The sequence below is a fragment of the Phascolarctos cinereus genome, unplaced genomic scaffold, assembly GCF_003287225.1.
Source record: "Phascolarctos cinereus isolate Bilbo 61053 unplaced genomic scaffold, phaCin_HiC Scaffold_2;HRSCAF=192, whole genome shotgun sequence".
Classification (NCBI taxonomy): domain Eukaryota; kingdom Metazoa; phylum Chordata; class Mammalia; order Diprotodontia; family Phascolarctidae; genus Phascolarctos; species Phascolarctos cinereus.
The window spans coordinates 64,162,722-64,181,847 of NW_027555625.1; the positions used below are offsets into that span (position 1 = coordinate 64,162,722).

The 19,126-nt window shown below is 41.4% G+C and overlaps 1 protein-coding gene across 4 annotated transcripts in view; it reads right to left on the reverse strand.

Annotated features, from left to right (window-relative positions):
- The window catches only part of BEAN1 (brain expressed associated with NEDD4 1), a 97,252-nt gene that overhangs the window by 36,935 nt on the left and 41,191 nt on the right, over nucleotides 1-19,126 (reverse strand). Inside the window, exons 2-3 of one of the 4 annotated variants that reach the window (XM_078149447.1) lie at nucleotides 5,596-5,735; nucleotides 4,105-4,265 (exon numbers count right to left, since the gene is read on the reverse strand). The exons of 1 other annotated variant lie outside the window; for it this stretch is intronic. In XM_078149447.1, coding sequence (XP_078005573.1) covers nucleotides 4,105-4,108 — 4 coding nt within the window. In that variant the 5' untranslated portion in view covers nucleotides 4,109-4,265; nucleotides 5,596-5,735. The remainder of the gene's footprint in view (nucleotides 1-4,104; nucleotides 4,266-5,595; nucleotides 5,736-19,126) is intronic. 2 more of the 4 variants (XM_078149446.1, XM_078149445.1) reach the window with 2 other exon arrangements.

Below are 19,126 nucleotides of genomic sequence, written 5' to 3' on the forward strand. Positions count from 1 at the left end.
CCACGAAGGAATTGTTAAATTAGTCTGGTAATGGAAGCTGGCTGAGAGGCACGGTGGATAGATTGCCGCCCTGGAGTAAGGAGGACCTGAATTCAAATCTAGCCTCAGACAATTACTAGCTGTCTGGGCACTTCATCCTGTTTACCTCAGTTTCCTCATCTGTAAAATGAACTAGAGAAGGAAATAACAAACCACTCCAGTATCTCTGCCAAGAAAACTCCAAAGGTGGTCACAGAGAGTTGGACATAACTGCAAGACTCAGCAAAATGTAGGCTGGAGTCAGAATGTGGAGATACTTGAGAACCAGGGTGGACTTGCTTTTAATTCTGAGGCAAGAGGGACCATTGAAGATTTTTGAGCTAGAGAATGACACTGTGCTTTAAGGAGATTATTTGCGCTGTTGTGTGGAGATTGGATTGGGGAACTGGAAGCAATTTGGAGGTTATTACAACAGTTAGGTGAGAGATGATGAGAGCCTAGACTAGGGTGCTGGGCTGTATGAAGGAGAGAAAAAGGATTGATACGGGTTTTTTTTTTCATTTTTAATGTTTTATCAATACTGTTATTTATTAATATCACTGTTACTTCCCAGTGATGAATTCTACCTTGCAGTCCTCCCATGACTCCCCTCCTTCCATAGATGCCTCCCTTGTAATAATTAAGTAAAATTGGGCAAAAAAATTAATGCATTGGCCACATCTGAATAATGTTGCCTCACTTATAGTTTACTACGTCTATACCTTAAGATGAGAGGTTTGCTGATGTGGGAGACGCAGAGACAGAATTGACAAGACTTAGAAAGTGCTTGGATAGGGGAGGTTATGGAGAGGCAGAGGGAAGATTGAAGATAACTCTAAAGCTATTAATCTGGTGCTGTCCTTGACAGAAATAGGGAAGTGTGGGAGAGGGGTGAATTTATGGGGAAAGATAAGGATACCTGGGGTAGTAGACACGGCATTGGAAGCGGGGTCAGGAAGACCTTGGTTCATATCCTATCTCAGATATGAACTGGCTATGTGACCCTGGCCAAGTCACTCAATCTCTCTATAACGTGATGGGGCTGGATTGATGACCAGCTCTCTAGGATCCTAGGATGAGTGGTTTTTTGGTGTTCAGTCTGAGGTGTCACTAGGGCGCTTTATTAGCAGACCCCGCATTAGAACTGGGCCCAATGTCTAAGGCATCCAACCTTCATGGTGACCTTGAAGAGTTGAAACAAAGCAGAAAGGGTGGTCTGTCCTCCCGAGATCTCTAACTCTGCTTCTCCTTTATCGTGTCTGCCAGCTATCAGATAATGACTTTTCTCTTCTTGCACTGACATCCTTATTATAAAGGCAGGATAGATCAGATTGGCTCACCGGCTGCCTGCAAATTGAGAATGTCAGAGGCTTGCATGAGGGCCGAGAGAATAAATCTTTCCAGCTGCTGTGGCTGGAGGGCATTATACTGACGCCACACCAGGACTAGCAGGGGCTGTTTCAAATTAAGAGGAAAAATCTTCCAATTTTCCAACCCGAGGCCCATTTTATCAACAAGATAAATATGACTGCAGTAAAACAATATAGTGAGAAATCTCTCCCACTCCTGCTACCTCATGCCTTCCACCCACACCAGCAGAGTTCAAATGGACCTCATATACAGAACTCTGGTGGGGGTTTCTCTCCCAGGAGATCAAGGGTTGTGCACATGGGAAGGGTGCCCCAGGCAGCCACTGGTTAAAGAAAAAAATTAAGCATCTTAATACAAGGTAAAAGATAGATCACTGAAACACCTGAATTCACTTGAGCCCATTGGAAATTATAATTTAGGTTTAACAACAGTAGATTTTCCTGCAGCTAGAAAAAGATTGTTTTCTTCCCTTGGATTAGTTCATCTTAAAATGAGAAATCAAAAAGAATTGGGAAATGGCAGAAAACAAAAGAAAACCTACAAGGAAGCAAAGAAAAGATGGACAGCTCTCAATACAATGTGTAGTATTTGATATATAGGCTTTCCTGAAGAGAAATTTATTGATACATGTTTTGAATCTTCTCTTATGTTCTGCTGTGCACATGACATGTTTTTTTCCCTTTTCTTATTTTACATTTAAGTTTTAATATGTGAGTTTATAATAGGTTTCTTTTTCTTTTCTTATGTATTTAAGTTTTAATATTACAAAATTTAAAAAAAAGAATTGGGAGAAAGAATCAAAGAACTGTATCTGTCTTTGTCATTCCATGTATAAACCAGAAGGTGAAGACTGCCTTACTTGCAGAAGCTTATAGTTATGTCACCTTCTTTATGCTGCTATTCAGGGGTGGGAGAGAAGTGGGAAGAACATGGGATTTGGGGGTCAGAGGACCTCAATTTGAAACCTGGATAGGTAGTGAAGTGGATAGAGTGAATCTATCTATCTATCTATCTATCTGTATCTATCATTTATCTCTCATATCTATCATCTCTCTCCTCTTTCTCTCTTTCTCCCCCCCTCCATCCATTCATTGGTATCTATCATTTATCTATCTATTCATCTGTCATCTAGCTATCTACCATCTATTAATCCATCCGTGTACATGTGGTATCCCAACCTGTAGAATGTCAGTCATTTGATATGCATTTATTAAGCACTTACTATGTACCAGGCACTGGTCTAAGTGTTAAGTGCTCAGAGGAAGGCTGAAACGTGGTCCCTGATCTCAAGGAGCTCATTCCAATGGGGGAGAGATAGTATGAAAACAACTATGTACAAACACCTGGATACAGGGTGAATTGGGAAAGGCCTCTCGTAGAAGGAGGGACATTAGCTGAGGTATGGAAGAAGCAAGGGAAGGCAGGAGGTGGAGATGAGGAGGGAGAGTGTTGTTGCAGGCACAGGCAACAGCCAATGAAAACACCCAGAATTGAGATGGTATGTCTTTTGAGGGGAGCAGCAAGGAGGTTGGTGTCCCTGGATTGCAGAGTATGAGCAGGGAGTAAGGAGTAAGAAGACTGGAGGGGTAGGAGAGATCAGGTAGTAAGAGCTTTAAAAGACAAAATGAGGATTGTATATTTGATCCTGGAGGTGACAGGGTGCTAATGGATGTAACTGAGAAAGGGGGGGCAGTGCCATGGTTAGAATTGTACTTTAGGAAGATCACTTTGACAGCTGAGAGGAGGATGGAGAATGGAAGCTCTCTGAGGGCAGGGCAGGGGGTGTGCTTCCCTTTTGTCTCTGTCCTCTCAGTGCCTCTGATAGTGCCTTTCGTGTGTGTGTGTGTGTGTGTGTGTGTGTGTGTGTGTGTGTGTGTGTGTGTGTGTGTGTGTGTGAAACCTGACTGGATAGTTCATTGGCATAAGGAACTCACCATGAGCAAACAATCTCAATCCTGTTCTGAACCTTAGAGTCTTGGGGAGTTGTCTAGGGCACTGAGATGCTACGAGGCTTGCTTGGGTCTCATGGTCAGTGTATATTGGGGGTCAGAATTAAACACAGATCATCCTCTTTCTAAGGGTGGCTCTCTATCCCTATGTCATGATACTTATAGCTTTCATTATGGAAAAAGGAAACAAGCATTTATTAAGTGCCTACTACATGCCAAGTACTGTGCTTTACAAATACTATATCATTTGATCTTCACAACTCTGGGAGGTAGGTGCTATTTTTATCCCCACTTTATATTTGAGGAAACTGAGGCAAGCTGAGGTTAAGTGATTCGCCCAGGGTGCCTATTGGTCCTTAATGAATATTTGAATCACAGATATCAAGGGCTCATAAAGACCTCGGGGACCATCTAGTCCAGCTCCTTCATTGGTCATAGGAGGATAAAGGGAAGTGACCTGCCCAAGGTCACAAAGTGAATCATTGACAGAAGCAGCAATAGAAGCCAGATCTCCTTCCTCTTCCTCTGGGACTCTTTCCCATACATCATTCATCATTTATACACCCCACACCAGAAACAAGTACCACAATAATAATAATGCCCCCTGCCCCACTAATTAGTAGTAGTAAAAGCTTCCTTTCCTATACCCCTTAGAAGTTTGCAAAGTGAATTCTTCGACAGAACCCTGTAAGAGAGACAGTACAAGTATTCTTCTTCCCATTTTACAAATGAGGAAACCGAGTCCCAGAGAAAGAAAATGACTTACCCATGGTGATACAACTGGTCAGTGACTGAGCCAGGACTGCAATGAAGGTCTCCAGACTCTTTCACCAGAGTCCTTTCCATTACATTGTGTAGCTTTTCTTAACCTTTACTCAGTCCATCTTTCCATCAATAGTCAGTCCATTAATAATCAATACTGTGTGCCTGTTACATGCATAGCACAGTGTCAAATGACAGACATCATCTCCTCTCCAGGGAGAAAAGGGGTTGATGTCAGAGCTGAGCTGCATAGCAATGATCTATGAAACATTGAGTTTCATGAAGATCTGGAGGGTGGGAACTCTGGACCTGGGGGCAAGGGCTGGAAATGGGGGTTAAGAGGGACCTGGGTTTGAATCCTAACTCTGAAACCAGCTGTGTGACCTTGGGCAGCCCACTTAGCCTCTCCAAGTGACTGACTCAGTTTTCGCCCTTTGCAAAATGGAGAAAATACTTGATCTACCCAAGAATCAGAAAATAGACTGTTAACAGTGGAAGAGATGAGGGGGAGAGAGAGAGTGAGAAAGAGAGAGAGAGACAGAAAGACAGACAGAGACAGAGAAAGACAGAGAGAGATAGAGACAGAGAGACAGAGAGAGAATTGAAGGAGAGAGATAGACACTCACAGAGAAACAGATACAGAGACAGAGAGACAGAGAGAGAGAGACAGACAGAGACAGAGAGAGAACTGAGGGAGAGAGATAGAGACACACACACACACACACACACAGAAACAGACATACAGAGACAGAGAGAAAAAGAGAGGAGAGAGAGAGAAAGAGACAGAGAGAGAGGCAGAGACGCTGAGACACACACATACCACACACACACACACACACACACACACACACACGCACACACACATGCACACACACACACACATGCACACACAGAAAGAAACAGAGACACAGAGATACATACACAGACACAGACAGACACAGAGAGAGACAGAGTACCTAGTACAACTTAACAGATGAGGACACTGAAGCCCATAGGAGAAAAATGACAGGAAGGTGCTTTCTAACCGTTAAACTACTATATAAACATGCTATTGTTATAATTTCTAATCTGTATCATCTTCATCATTTTCTTCATCATCATCATTACCCTCTCGTGTGGGTTTGGTTGGTAGACAATAGAATGTCCATCTATTTCTAATGCTTCATCCAGGGACATGGGAGGATAAAAGTGGAAACCTATGGACACCTTTCTCATACCCTCATCCCCGTCAACAGAAGGTCCTGGCTGTGAAATAATGGAACCAAAGCCCAAGGTAATGGAATGTATTAACTGATGCCATTTGTCCCAAGGATTGTCAAGTACATTAGTTCAGCCTCCTCTTCCCCTGGTGAATTCGGCAGCCAGCTACCCTCCTATACTCTTGCACTCTCCTGTACCCAAGATGAATGTAACCGGAGGAGGGCAGGGAGTGCCCTGTCTTTGCTCTCCCACCACCACCTCCGCCTACAGTTCTGAGAAAGCCACCATTACTCACCAGAGACCCAACTTTGGTGTACAGAACAGGTTTTGGAGAATAGGGGCTGAGAGGCGTGCATCACCCCCTAGGGCTGGGCCAATCTGGGAGGGACAAAGCTTGGGTTATTAGTGGTCACAGAAGGGAGCAGCCATCCAGACCTGCAGGGGTGATAAAGTGATTTGGAGTTTGTTCTTTTCCTGTTTTCCATTTCTTTTTCCCCACAGAGATGCCCAGGGGTCTGTGTGACCTCAAATAGGTCCCAGCCTCTACCTATTTCTTAGTTTCCTCACCTGCAAAAGTATAGCGGGGATTTCTTTCAGGAATCAGCTGGACTAGATGGTCCCTTTATGACTCAAAAATTTTGTAATTCTATCAAATAGAGCTAAACAATCTCTAAAGTCCAGCTCTATTTTATAAAAGGCGTCCCAAAAATCTCAATGCTGTTTTAAGCAACGAAAACTTAAAGAAATATTTATTTCATTATATCATTTAAAGCTCAAGATGGCACTAAGACTTTTGGGACGTCCTGTATTCGAATGTTATGTTTTAACCCTCTGTATTCTAGAGGCTCATTGAGTTCCAACATCCTTTCCAGCTTTGATATTCTGCATTCTGAGATATCTTGGAGTTTTAAGTCCCGACACTCTATAATTGGCGATTCTGAGATTCACAGCTCATCGTGGCGAATACCAGAGAAGTCAAGGACATTTTCAGGGTTTCATATGAGGTAAAGTGGTATATGGCCTCCTAACAGGACCAAGGCCAGATGGGAGGTAGAGGAGAGCAGGGCAAGTTCTTTCAAGAGGTTCCAACCTTTTTCTTTTAATAATAGCAATAGCTATCATTTGATATAGTGCTTTAAGGTTTGCAAAGCACCTCATATGTGATTTCTCATTTAATCCTCACAACTCTGTGATGTAAGCACTGTTATTTTACCAATTTACATAATAGAAAACTGAGGCCCAGGGAGGCGAAGCGCCTTGTTCTAGGTCACAGAGATAATAAGTGTCTGAGGCAGAATTTGAACCCAGGTTTTCTCGACTCCAAGTCCAATACTCTATTTACTACACCTTTCTCCCGTCCCGTTACAGGGCCATTTACAACCACATATTTGGAAAAGAGATCCTCTTATTCTGGGAAGTAAGTCTGTCCTCTGTTAATCCCTTTTAGTGGCAGTAAAGTTGACCTGAAAAACCGCATTGTCTTCAATGATTAAAGATGACAAAAGTGAGCTGTTTATGCTTAGCTTAGGAGAAACGGGGGGGGGGGGGGGGGGAAATCAGTGTTCCTGGAGGTCAGGCACTATCTAGCAGCAACAGGAGAGAGAAACAGAAGAGACTGAATCCCCAAAACTTTGAGTACTTGTCAGTAAAGACCATTGTTTCATGTGTGTTTGTCTTGACTCCTTAATGAGAGTCTCAGCTCACTGGGGACCAGGAATTTATCTTTTTCATCTTTGTGTCCATCTACAATGTCTACCAGAGGGGTAGGTACATAGTAGGTATTCAAAAAAGATTTGTTTGTAAAAGGAGGAAGATTTGGGTCAGGTGGGTTGGATCGCATTGTCCTCCTTTCGCCAGGAAGCTCCTTAAATAACTTTCCCTGAATGATACTGGATTTCATTGTAAGCAACTTGGGAGGCAGCACAGTTTAGTCAGCCAGCAAGCATTTATTAAGTGCTGACTATGCACTAGGCATTGGGCTAAGCCCCTGGGAAAGAAAGAAAGGCAAAAGACAGTCTCTGCCCTAAGGAGTTCACAATTTAGGGAAAGGATGTTGGACTTCAAGACAGAAGAGCTGGTTTTGAGCCCCAACCTTGACAGTGTGTGATTGTAGAATAGTCACTTCTCCAAACTTTTATTTTTTCATCTATAAAATAGGGCTATCAATACACTCCCTGCTTCTTGAAATTATGGTAAAGAAAGCACTTTGTAAATCTCAAAGGGCCACAGAATTTTGTAAGCTGTTATTATTGTCAAGTTTCTTCCTTTTTAATTTTTATTAATTAGATCATATATAAATGATGTTTATGAATCAAAGACCTCAGTTTCATTTGTTTTGTGTGCATATTTGTCTCATCTCCTTAACTAGACTATCAGCTCATTGAGGGTAAGGATTTTTTTATCTAGTCCATCTTTATTTCCATCTATAATGTCTACTAGAGGGGTAGGTATATAGTAGGCATTAAAAAAAGATTTGATTGATTCAATTCAATTCACCTCTCATTGATTAAGCACCTACTATGTGCTGGGCCCTGTACTAGGTAGTGGGAATTCAAAGAAAAAATTAAAGTCTCTAACCATAAGGAGCTCACATTCTACTGGAGGCAGGGAACATGTACACAGAAAAGTAAATATAAAGTAGGGGAAGGGAACAAACATTTATCAAACACTACTATGTGTCAGGCTGTGTGCTAAGTACTTTATCAATATTATCTCATTTGATTTTCACAATGTTAACAGTGAGGTAGATGCTATTATGATACCCATTTCACAGTAGAGATTAAGTGACTTGGCCAGGGTCACACAGCTAGTAAGTGTCTGAGGCCAGATATGAATTCAGGTCTTCCTGACTCCAGGTCCAGTGCTCTATCCACTACACAACCTAGTTGCCTCTAAACCAAATGAAAACTAAATCCAAAATAATGGGGGAAGGGGAAGATTGCTAACAACCAGGAAGAACAGGAAAGTCCTCTTGAAGGAAGGCACAGCTGAGCTGACCTGGAAGGGAGCTAGAGGTTCCAAGAGATGGAGGCGAGGAGGGAATACATTCTAAGCATGGGGAGGGGTAGCCTTCACAAAGTCATAGAGGCAGGAGATGAAGTATCTGTGGGTAGGATGTAGAGTAAGAAGACCTTTTGGACTGGTGCACAGAATATGTGATTGGGAATCATGTGAAGTAAGCCTGGAAAGATGGTTTGGGACTGGGATTGTCAAGGATACTGAATACCCCACAGAGTGGAATTTCAATTTTATCTGTGAGGTAATGAGGAATTATCACTTTGTCAGCTGTGCTGAGGATGGAGTGGTGAGAAGAGATGCTGGAAGCAGGAGGACCGGTTAGTGGTCTATTGCCTTGGTCTAGGCTAGAGGTGATGAGGGCCAGAACTAAGCTAGTGGCTTGGTGATAGAGGGAAAGGAACAGACAGGAGAGATGTTTTGGAGGAAGAGTTGACAAGACTTGGCAATGGAACAGATGTGGAGGGCAAGGAAGTGGAAAGAGGCAAGAGTGAATTCTAGGTTGTAAAACACAGTGCCTAGAAGGATAGTAACACCCTAGACAGAAATAGGGATATTAGAAAGAGGGGTGGGTATAATTTTTCTTGTAAAATCTTGGGTGAAACTAAATATTCTATTGTGTCTAATGTAAAAAAGGTAAAGTTGAGTCTGTCAATCTATATCTGACATCTACTCGTTCCCCAACTTCTTCTCTACCACTTTGTTTTTTTTTAGTTCATGGAATCATTTCTCTTCCAGTCACCCTGGCTGCAAATCTCTGAGTCTCCCTTGATTTCTTTCTCTCCTTTGTCCCTAAATTCAAGTCATTACTGAATTTGGTTCCTTCCCTGTATCTTTCAAATTTAGCTTTCCTATCATCCTTTTCTGCTCCAAGTTGTCTCTTGCCTGGACTTCCAAAAACACCTCTTCCCTCCTCTCCTTGCCTCTAGCCTTTCCCGTTCCAATCTATCCTGAACTTGTTGCTAGATCATCTTCCTTATGCATAGATCTGATCATTTCTCCTTGGATCAAATCCAGCCTCAGACATTTACTAGGTGAATAACTCTGGGCAAGTCACTTAACTGCTGTCTGCCTCAGTTTCCTCAAATGTAAAATTGGTATTACAGAAACATCACAAAAACTCAAGGAGTCAAATCTTCTTGATTCTGCGAGTTGTGCTTTATCCACTTTGCCACTTAGCTGAAACAATGAACTAGAGGTGCTAATTCCAGGGGGCAAATTTGACCTTTTAGCAATCTTTGAGATTAGGTGGGATTGGAATATGGGTCTGAATGAGTATATCTTATGCCAAAGAAATAGGGTAGAAGGGAGTGGTGGTACACAGCACTGCATTTTAAGAAGGCATAATTACTCCAAGAAATCCAAGAACCACATCTTTCTTGACCTCTCTGATGCATTTGACATGTTGATCAGTCTCTCTTCCTGGATACCCTCTCCTCCTTGAATTTTTGTGATGTTTCTCTAATACCATATTCTATAGTCTTGATAACAGAATAAATAGTATTGACAGTAACTTCGATATTTAAGTCCAGGAGATTGGAAGTTTGATACACACACACACACACACACACACGAACAAAAGTTTACGGGAAAAGTTTTTACAATTCATTAAATAATAAACTAGAATGGGGGCTCAGAACTAACTATTTAATGAGAAATGTTGGGATTTTAGTGACTAATAAGAAAATCTCCAAAAATCTTCTTTGTCTTAGAACCCGGAATGAGTATGAATAAGAAGAATGAACTAGCAGCAGGTAGAGAGATGATCACCTCAGTTAGGTCATAACCTAACTTGTTATATATAAGCCATATACGGCTTATACATAAAACCTGGTTATACAAGTCTCTCCTGGCTTTTCTCTTACCTTTCTAACCACTCCTTCTCAATATCCTTTGCTGTCTCATAATCCAATGTTATGCCCCTAACTGTGGGTGTACCCCAAGGCTCTGTCCTGGGTCCTGTTGTTTTCTCTCTCCCAACGACCTCATCAGTTCCCATGGGTTCAATTATCAGTTCTATGCAGATGACTCACAGCTACATTTATTCAGCCCTAATCTTTCTCCTTAGCACCAGTCCTGTATTTCTGATTGTCCATGGGATATTTCAAAGAGGATGTCCTGGAGGCATCTCAAACTCAACATCCAAAACATTTCCTCCCAAACCCACTCCCCCTTTGGAGCTTTCTTATTTCTCTAAAAACATCAGAATTCTAGCAAGTCTCCCAGGTTAGTAATCTTGATTTTATTCCTGAGTCCTTCTTTTCCCTTATCTCACATAACCAATCAGTTGTTAAATCTTGCCATTTCTATCTGTCCAACATCTCTTGCATCTGACCACTTTTGTCTACTCACATAGTCACCATCTTGGTCCAGACCCTCTTTGCCTCTTGATTGGACTATTGTAATGGCCTTTTAATTGATCTTCCTGCTTCATCTCTTCCCACTTCAACCCATTCTCCACCTAGCCTCTAAAGGGAGTTTCTGCTCACGTTGATCTGGCCATGTTACCCCCCTCTTTAATCCATTCAATCTTATTGCCTCTATGATAAAATACAGATTCCTCTGTTTGGCTTTTAAATCTTTCACAACCTGACTACAGACTACCTTTCCAGACTTATTATACATTACTTCCTCTTTTTATTCTATGGTGCAGTCCAGGGATGGGGAACCTGTGGTCTCAAAGCCTTCCAGATCCTCAGGTGTGGCCCTCTGACTGAATCCAAACTTCACAGAATAAATCCATTTATTATGGGGTTTGGATTTGGATTAAGAAGTTTGGATTCAGTCAAAGGGCCACATTTCAAGATCTAGAGGGTCTCATGTGGCCTTGAGGCAACAGCTAGTCCAGTCAGAGGACGGTCTTTTTCTCTGTTCATTTCACATGGTACTCTGTTTCCTATTTCTGTACTTTTGGATCGGCTGTCCCTGGAGGTGGTTAGGTGGTGCAGTGCTAGAATGCTAGACCTAGAGTCAGGAAGAACAGTATTCAAATCCATCCTCAGACATTAGCTGTGTGACCCTGGGAAAATTCCTTTACTTCTGTACGTCTCAGTTTCTTCATCTGTAAAATGGGGAGAATAACAGCACCTACCTCCCAAGGTTGGTGTCCAAGATCAAATGAGATTATATTTTTAAGTGTTTTGCAGACCTTAAAGCACTATATAAATGTGAGCTATTGTTATTAGATTTATTATCTCTGATGCCTGGAATGTATTCCTTCTTCACCTCTACCTGACAGAATGCTCCACTTCCTTAAAAATGCAACTTAAGCACCACTTTCCAAATGAAGCCTTTCCTCTCTGCCCCCTCCCAGTAGTTACTATTCTCTTTCTCTAATTGCCTGATAGCTTTTTGGCAGTTATTCTACATAACACAAGGTGTCCCAAAAGTGTTAGTGCAGCCTTTATACTATTAATGCTTAAAACCTCACTAAGACTTTTGGGGTACCCTGTACTTATGTATTTACATATCGTCTCACCTGATAGAATACGAACTTCATACGAGCTGGTGGTTTTGTTTTTGTCTTTTGTTTTTTTGACTTTGCATCCCCAATACCTAGCACGGTGATTGACACACAGAAAGAACCTTAATAAATGCTTATTGGTTGCCTGATTGATTGATTTAGTTAAAGGTCAACATAGGGACAAAGAGCAATGCTTTTGCTATCAAAGTATACCACAGATTACTCAGAAGGAAGAAATGTGTGAGGAATCTAGCAATCCAATCACAAGCCTGGCAGGGAGAACTGCAGAGTACAGATGGTGGACTTCATTTATTCAGACATTCTCATTCTCTCTGTCTCTGTCTGTCTGTCTGTCTCTCTCTCTCTCACATACACACACGCACACACACACACACACACACATACACACAAGTTCTTGCCCTAAAGATTCATTCCTCAAACCAAAGCAGAGAAATGCAATCCTGGATTTGATTCTCACTAACAGGGAAGAAGAGGTTTATTAAAGCAGAAATGACGGGAACCTGGGAAGAAGCAGACCCTTCCTTCTAGAGTTTATAATAGAAGCAAGAAAAGCCAGACATAGTCTGATATGCATCCTAGATTTTGAAAGAGTAGATTTCAAAAGATTCAGAGGACAGACAGGTAGAAGCCCAGGGCCTAAAATCCTACTAGAAGTCAGTCCAGGAGGGATGGGAAACTCAGAAGAATAAAATTCTGAAGACACAAAGGGAAACAACTATGAGAAAGAAAAATTGGGAGTTGTTTGAAGAGACCAATGTGGACGCACAGGTAACTCACCAGTCAGCTCAGATTTTAAAATTCTATGTACATTAAATAGAAGTGAGGGCAGGTAACAAAAGAGAAACCCAAGTCCTTTAAGAAGACTGCCAGGAGCATCAATGCTTACAATGAGCTGAGGCTGTTGAGCAAATATAAAGACAGAAAAAAAGTATGTTGAGCTATATTAAGGAAAAGAGGATCAGAAAGGGGATAGGACTGCTGCTGGAGGTGGATGAGAGGATGGTAAGTGACAACAGAGACAAGGTAGAGGTGCATATGTGATTCCTATTTTGCCAAAGAGAATGGCCTAACAAATAGGACAAAAATGGTGAATAGAGAGCAGAGGCCCACGATAAATGCTTAGTGAGTAAGAGACCACTTCAAAGACTTCAAGTCACCTTGACCGGAGGAATTACATCCTTTGGAACTGCTGAGGGGCTGTTAGTGACATCTGAATGATGGTGGAGAATGGGAGAAATAGCAGAGGACTAGAGAAAAACCAATGCCCCAGTTTTCAAAAAGGGAAATCATTTCAAAAAAAAAAAGCTTGCACAATCTGGTCTGGTGAGTTTTATTTCACTTCCCAGAAACACGATAAAAAGGATTATTAAAGAGATGGAGAGGGTTTCACCAAGAACAGGTCATACCAGTCTAAACTTTGTCTCTGTTTAATGACAGGGTCACCAAACTGGTTGATCAAAAGGTTACAGATTTTTACTTAAATTTTTTTTTTAATAGCAATGCAAAGTCCTCTTTCTGGATTCCTAGGCTCACCCATAAGGTCAAAAAGTTTAGAGCTGGAGGGGCCTTAGATGATGTCTAATCCAACATTTAACAAATGATGAAACTGAAGTCCAGAAAAGAAAAGTGACTGACCCAACAGTAAGCATCATTACCAGTAATGAACCCAGGTCTTTTGCCTCCCAATTGAGTGATATTTCCATTATGACACAAGGTTAGTAGCATACAAGTAGTGCCAATTAAGGGATTCTCTCATTTTCTACCTGAAAAATAGCTGCGCTGGTTTTTTTCCCCTGGGGGCGGGGAGTGTATTGGTACCTTTTGTTCTTTTATGTCATAGTACTGTGTTGATATAACCTATTCCTATACAGTGGTACAGTGGATAAAGCCCTGGGCCTTCAGTCAGGAAGACTTGAGTTAAATTTGGCATCAGATACTTACTAGCTGTGTGGCCTTGGGCAAATAATTTAACCTCTGTGTGCCTTGGTTTCCTTAACTGTAAAAGGGAGGTCATAATAGCACCTACATTGTAGGGTTTTCATGAGGATCAAATGAAATAATATTTAACTTGGCTTTCCCTCCTTCTTCCTTCTCTTCCTCTCCCTTCCCTTCATTCATTCATTTTTTCTTTCCTTCCTTCCTTACTGCCTCCTTCTCTCCTTCCTTTCTCCTTCTTTACTACATTTGTTTCTTCATTCTTTTCTCCTTTCCTTCCTTCTTCTCCCTCTCTCCTTCGCTCCCTTCCTATCTCCTTTCTTTTCTCCCTCCCTCTTTCCTTCATTCTTCCCTCCCTTCCTCTCTTCTTTCCTTCTTCCCTCCCTTCCTCTCTTCTTTCCTTCTTCCCTCCCTTCCTCTCTTCTTTCCTTCCTCCCCCCATTTCTCTCCCTCCCTGCTTCTTTCCCTTCTTCCTTCTCTCCCTTCCTTCCCTTCTTTCCTTCCTTCCTTCCTTCTCTTTCTCTCTTCCTCCCTCCCTCCTTCCTTCTTTTCATTAAAACAGAGCACTGAAGTAAAAATGACCTACAAAGAGACTTTGTCTGATGGTGTATGTATTTCCATTCTCATAATCCCCTGATTCTCTATTGAGAAGTCATAGGACTTATTTTCATTGATTACAAAAATTAAGCCACAAATTTTAGATGAGGAACAAGTGAAAAATCAGAAGGAATGAAGCTTTCCATTTTGGGGTCTAAGCATACAAGCTCTTCTTTTCCTCTTAACAATGGGGACCGAAGCAGAATCACCTGGATTCTGTACAAAGCGGTCGAAACATAATTTTCTTTCACTTATGAAAAAACTCTTAAATAGAACAGGTCCTGACTGTGTCTGCCTCTGAAATTGTTTTAGTCTCAAAGAGATCAGAGCACCAGTGCAAATCTAATAAGGAGACCGAGCTCCTTTATTTAATACTCTTGGGATTAAGGAAGCCTGTTCAGTATTGGCTCCAAATGTTAGCTTTGGAGAAGACTGCTTCAGCCAGAGAATTTCTCACTTGGAGTGTACTCTCAGATACAAGCCTAGTCTGTTCATTCATTTAATGAATATTTATTAAGTACCTTCTATATGGAAGATATTGTGCTAGATGTAAGGGAGGCTTAGATTAAAAAATAAACAAACAAGCATTTATTAAGTGCCTACTCTATGTCGGGCACTGGCCCAAGTGCTTTACAAACATTATCTTGATTTTGATCCTCACAATGACTCTGTGAGGCAGATGCTAGGATAATTCCCATTTTATAGCTGAGGAAACTACAGCAGACAGGGATGAAGTGACTTGATCAGGGTCATACAGTTAATACCCATCTGAGGCCGGATTTGAGCTCAAGTCTTCCTGACTCAAGGCCCAGCAATCTATCCACTGTAGCAGCTTCTAGATGAAGTACAAGACAGCTCTGAAGGACATTATATTCTACTGGGGAGATACATGTGGTCCAATGTTGGAGGTGAAGGCAGGAAAGAGGAGGACAGAGAACGGGTGGAAAGTGTTGTCTAGGAAAGTTTTCGGAGGGAGAAAACCCTTTCAGCTAGAGCACAGGTTCTGAACTTTTTTGGTATCACGGACACCTTTGGCAATAGTCTGGTGAAGCCTATGGGTCCCTTCTCAAAACCATGTTTTTAAATGTATAAAATAAAAGGTATAGGATTACATGAGAAATCAATTATATTGAAATACAGTTATCAAAATACTTTTAAAAAGCACAAAAACCAAAAACAAGTTCATGGACACCAAGCGAAAAAGCCCTGAGCTAGAAGAATCAGAGATGGCTCTTATAGAGAGTTGGTCGCCTCATTGCCTTGGACCAGCCCTAAAACTGCCTCTTGCCTCCAATAAACCAGCAGGTCCCCCATCAGGGATCTTCCCTGACCCAGTGCCTGAGAAGTTGATCTGATGGGAAAGGCCACGCCCCTACAAGGACAGCCTGGGCTCAACATTAAATACTGAAATCCTTAGGAGGTCTAAGCTTATGAAGAACTCTGCCTGAGGGTGAGGTTGCCTTGTCTCCTTCTATTTAAATCAGTGACCCCAATGTCCCTTTTTTCCTTTTTCTTCAAACCTCAGTAACAATAGTTAACGTCTCCATTTAGTGCTTTCAGGCTCACAAGGTATTTTGCATATATTATCTCATTTAATCCTCAAAACAACCCTGAAAGGCAGGTAACTAGACATCATTACTCCCATTTTATAGACTTGGAAACTGAGGCTCAGATAGGTCAAGTAATTGGTTTACTATCACTATTGGTTTAGCTATTTAGCATCAAAGGCAGGATTGGAACCCAAATTTTTCCTGACTCCAAGCCCAGTGTTCTTTTCACTATACCATGCTGCCTTGCACAGTAATAATTGATACAATGGCTCATATTTCTATTGCACTTGAGAGTTTTCAAAATGCTTTCCTTGCAAAACCTCTGTGAGTACAAGCATTATGGATAGTCATCTTATGGATACAGAAATCAGCCATGTTGTGACTCACCTTACACCACATAGGACAGGTGTGACATAGGTGGTCCATGAACCTATATTAAGTTTATATTATGCCACTCTGCCTATGACGAACTATAAGGCAGCACCACCTCAAAGGGAATTACAAAGTTCATGCCTAGAGGATAGAATCAGGATGGCTTCAGCTTAGAATTCTCAAAAGAGAGGGATGCTATAAAGAAGGATGCAGGACAGAACTCTGGATCCCTGGTGCCTACTTCTGCATTGGGGCGATAGTAGAGGGCAGGGCAGAGGTGGACCATTCCTTACCTTGCAGACTAAACATCAAACCCAGTTTGGGTCTGTCAATGAGATGAAGAATAAGAGAGGTCACACTAAGGTTGGAAAAAATTTAAAGCTTCTTCCTCTCTCATTTGTCCCTTCCTTTTATCATCCGTGACCAACTCTAGAGTAGGATGCCATTACTTCTTACATTAACTATCATAATAGCCTTCATCTATTTTCTGCTACTATCTGTGCATCCTTGGGCAAGTCACTTACTTCCCCTCTGAGCCCAATTCTTCATCTGGAAAAAATGAAAAGGCTGGGCCAGATGACATCCCCACACTCTAACATTCTGTGTTCTGCATACTAATAATATTCTAGGGCCCTTCCATCCTGATATTTATGTCCTAAATTTCCTTCCACCTTCTATGTTCTAAGGAACCATATGGCTCTGACAGTCTTATGTTCAAGGGGCCCTCTACTTCTGCCACTCAATGATTCTAGGGTCTCCTTGCCTCCACTTGCTTTTTTCCTCAATCCATCCTGTTACCTGTTGCCAAATTAATCAACCTAATGCACAACTCTGCTTACTTTACTTTCATGGTTGCAAACTTTCAGTGTTTCCCATTTCCAATGTAGGAAGACCAGGAAGGGTTTTGTTAGTTGGAATATAAGACACCAGGATGAATCCTCTTGTGGTTGGCAGCTATGTAAAATAAAATGAAGCAGAGAGAGGGTGATGACCCTGATTGAGTCAAGTGGTTTTCATTCTTGTCTCTCACTTTTTTTGGCCTACTAATCAAAAAGGATCTTGACAGTGGAAGAGGGGACATTATTACTCCTTACTCCTATACAGTTCCTATGGGATTTTATTTTTTTGGGGGAAGTATAGTCCCTGAAATAGGTTTTGGGGATATAGATTCACAGGCAGGGATTTAATAATAGCTAATGGGAATTTTCTAATCCTAAGTCAGACAGTTGTCTGAGACCAAAGCAGAGCCTGTGTCATTTTTCATCTTTGTATCCCCAATGCTGAGTTCATGTCCTTGCACAGAGCAAACATTTAATAAATACTTGTTAATGTGACAGAGACTACACCAAAATGTCCTAAGGTAGTCTACTATTCTGTAAATATACACAGGAGGCAAACTTTCCCAGATTCCAATTAAAAAAAAACTCACTAACTGAATATATGTATAAAGTACTTCTCTTTTCACATACGAACAATTTTATTGCTGAAAGAGGCAGGAAAAAATAACTTATGTTAGGAAAACTGACCAAATCTACTTGTGAAGAAACTGTCTCTCAGATAAAATGTTGAAGAGACAGATTGCTCTGAGGATCAAATAGGAAATTGCTCATCAGATGAATGTGCTGTGAGGACATATACTGAATGTACTGAAGGCAGAACAACAAATTTAAAATGGCCTTGGGGCATTGTCCATGAGATTATGTCTGTTTTTAGAGTTTTAAAAGTTATAGCTGACACAATTATAAATAAAAACAAAACAAAACAAAATGGTGATGGGAAGATTCTAAAAGTACTGTTGGTTTCATACCTGACAGAAATGTAGATTTCTTGAGTTTTACCTCATAGGGTAGAAGATGAGTCACCGACCACAAAGAGGCTCTGATTGGAAACATTGGAAGATGAGAGAAGCCAGAGAAGAAACTTTGAGAAGAAACTATAGGGAAGAGAAAGAAGCCGAATGTAGGAGGAGTTAAAAGAAACTGGTGACAAAAGATACAGAAAACTTCCAGCTAAGACAGCTAACTGTTCAGATGCTTTGATGGGAGCTTGCTGATTGAAAGAGAGGCATTGCTTTGCAGACAGGCTGGAAAAGCTGCAGGAAGCTTTTTAGACAAGAGTTAATCCTATTGCCATGTGAAGAGCTATTGGAGTTGGCTCTCTAGTGCCATTTATAGCCCAATAGAAGGAAAACCTTTTGGGGCACCTGAGAAGCCGACCCTCTCAATGACTGCTGTCTGCCTAGAACCTCCCTATCATGGGAAGACCCGGTCATGGTGCTTTTAGTCTCCACTTCTGGATCACTCTTCAGCCTGCTCCACCTCTACACTGGCTGCATGATGTGGATACCCTCCTTCTCCTCTCCCCAGCTCTGCTTTCCAGCTTCCCTTTTGTTTTTGTCTTCCCTAAATAGAATGTAAACTCCTTAAGAGTAGGGAATGTCTTGCTTTCTTGTTTTGTGTCCTCAGCACTTAATGTACTGCCTGACACATAGTAACTGCTTAATAAAAGTTACATCCATCTATCTATCTATCTATCTATCTATCTATCTATCTATCTATCTATCTATCTATCATCTATTATTTACCACCTATCTATTCTCTCTCTCTCTCTCTCTCTCTCTCTCTCTCTCTCTCTGTCTCTCTCTCTCTCTCTCTCTCTCTCTCTCTCTCTCTCTCTCTCTCTCTCTCTCTCCTGTTTATTACTGCTTCATTCAAGAACAGAAGCTCAAAAATTCTGGCCATCTGGAGAACAGGGGGGACCAAAAGGGAACGTGTTGTAATGGATAAAGCATTGAACTTAGAGTCAGATAGGCAGTGTAGTGGATTGATTTACTAGACCTAAGTTTAAATTTGGTTTCAGAAACTTAATAGCTA